Below are 2500 nucleotides of genomic sequence, written 5' to 3'. Positions count from 1 at the left end.
GCTTTCGGAGCTGAGAAACATGTTGGCAGACATTACATTGTAAAGGTTTCCCGGGAAAGGTTGCCCAGTTATTATATCTTTATTGCTCCTTATGCTAATGGTAATTTTCAGAACACTGCATGATATCCTTTAGAGCAGTGATCCCCAACTTTTTGATCACCGCGGCCCGGTCAACGCCTTAACTTTAGACTGTGGACCAGGGGGTGCTATCTGCACTAAAAAAACACATCATCCCTGTCACTACGCCTCAGATTTATATTGACTTATATTGCGGACCGGCGGGGGGAGCTGGGGCTGGGGCTGGCTGCTTTAAAAACCACATCACAAACGCATGGACGGGGTATGGTATGGACTTTTTGTCCACTTTCTTTTTAATCGCGAGAGGAGAGGGGAGGGGGGCGAGCTTGCTGTGCACTTCACGGTAGATCCGGAAAAAAGAGCATTGCTGAGAACTTTCACTTTTCTGTAATGTGACAGAGCCAATATTTTCACAAACAGCACCTTTATTCTTTGCGGCAATACTCGCCTGCCTAAAAATAAAAGTTGCAATGTCGCAATCGAGTGGCCGAGACCGTGTTAAATATTGTGCTGACAATGCTGAGCTATCGTTAGCTTAGCACAGTAACTACGATTCAACAGTTGTTAAGTGAAGCAAACGCTGCACATACCAATTGTCCCAAGTTCTCGCTTCCGCCTTTCGACAAGCCAGGTGAGGGCTCTTGCTTTGTTTCGTATTGAAAGCTCAGCTGGCCTTGTTGGATCGCTCGTTTGACCGCAAAGCGGCCGCCATGATTCATTCCTGCCCCCTGCGTGAGCCGTTGAATGTTCCCGAAGTTGATTGGTTGTGGCGACTCGAAACGCGGAAAAAGTAAATAAAAAATAACTTCACTCGAAAGGCGCTTCTCGTGACCGCGCGTGGCCATTTGCGTCACTCCATTTGCGTCCATCGCGTCGCCCGACGTGCATTCGCGGCCAGTCACGCGAACTCCATTGACTACAATACAAAATGCTCCGCTTGTTCGCCTCGTTCGCGTTCGGTGCACGCGCACCATTAAACTAAATCATCTCCAAAACATTATTTCGTGTGCAGCCCACGGGGCCCGGTACCAGTTGATCCACGGACCGGTACCGGTCCGCAGACCGGGGGTTGGGGACCACTGCTTTATATTGAAAATACATATCTATTCCAATACAACATTTTCCTTAAAATTTGAAGAAACTAATGGCAATTTTCTATTATTCAAATAAGTAATTAGGGCCCGAGCAGCTACCGCTGACGAGAGCCATCTTGTTTCTAGTTTGTGATTGTAAAACTGCTTTGAGATAGCGGCCAATACCATAAGTTTGCATCATAAATAGCGATACCTTGAAATAGGGGCAGGTATCAGCCTGATAACAATATTTTGTATTGGTACTTGCCCAACCAAACAGTTGAGAAAATAGCTGCAAGGCAAGCTATTGCACTTATAAACAGATACATCTTGCTTTGTTTGTCAAGCGTCCGCAATAGAATAAATTGAAGCTACACAAAGTGAATATTTAACATTACAAATTTGTTTCGCCAGTTACATAGCTAGAATATAAGCCAAGTTGTGCCTTTTTTTTCCAGGTCTACAATTCTTTTAGAAAGCAAATCTCTGCTGAGGGGTCGTGCAGTATCTGACCAGGCCATTGCAGAGGCTCTCCTTTCCATGATGCTGCTGGAGGACAGCTCTCCACGCCAGGCACTTGCTGATTTCTTATTAGCACGAAAGGCCTCTATCTACCAGTTGCTAACTCAGCCCCAACATGGTAATATAACGTATAACACCATGTTTTTTTTTTCCATTAACATTGCTAAAGTTTTCGGAATCTGTACCAGTCTGTCGTGAGAAAGAGCTGAGCCAAAAAGTGAAGCTGTCACGAGCTGTGGGTTGTGACTGAAAGAACGAGATCCTGGATACAAACAGCCAAAATGAGTTTTCTTCGTAGGGTGTCCGGGTTCTCCCTTAAAGATAAGGAGAGAAGCTCGGTCGTTGATCCTTCGTAGTAGCCAGCTGAGGTGATTGGATTAGGATGCCTCCTTAGTGAGGTATCACGGGCATGTCCAACCAGTAAGAGGCCTCGGGAACGACCCAGGACCCATCCATGTCTCTCGCCCCCGGGACACAACGCCAGCTAAAGCAGTAGATAATGGAAGGAGGGATGGATGGCTAAATTTTAGGGATGCTACGATATAAAAAAAACAAAAAGAAAGAAATCATAACTTGGAGGAAATGCCACTGTGGAAAATTCTGTGCCAGAAATTTTTGGGTGAAAAAATGTTTTAATTATACACATACTACTTCACACTCATTATAATTATATTGCACTACCAAGTTTGCTGCTGGTAGAACATCAAGGGGCGAAATGGCTCGATGGTTGAGTGGTCGTCTCCCAGCCGAAAGGCCGTGGGTTCGATCCCTCCCTCCATCAAGACCATGTCTAAGTGTCCTTGAGCAAGACACTGAAACCCCACTGA

At 45.6% G+C, this 2500-nt stretch overlaps 1 protein-coding gene across 4 annotated transcripts in view; it reads left to right on the top strand.

Annotated features, from left to right (window-relative positions):
* Positions 1 to 2500, top strand: part of cog1 (component of oligomeric golgi complex 1) — a 142283-nt gene that overhangs the window by 31754 nt on the left and 108029 nt on the right. For all 4 annotated transcript variants that reach the window (XM_088436466.1, XM_088436464.1, XM_088436465.1 and 1 more), the window contains exon 3: positions 1610 to 1791. In XM_088436466.1, coding sequence (XP_088292592.1) covers positions 1610 to 1791 — 182 coding nt within the window. The remainder of the gene's footprint in view (positions 1 to 1609; positions 1792 to 2500) is intronic.

The sequence above is a fragment of the Hippichthys cyanospilos genome, chromosome 16, assembly GCF_059441005.1.
Source record: "Hippichthys cyanospilos isolate Australia breed blue-spotted pipefish chromosome 16, RoL_Hcya_1.0, whole genome shotgun sequence".
Lineage (NCBI taxonomy): Eukaryota > Metazoa > Chordata > Actinopteri > Syngnathiformes > Syngnathidae > Hippichthys > Hippichthys cyanospilos.
Note: the sequence above shows the minus strand (reverse complement) of the source record. Positions and strands in the feature narration are given on the sequence as shown.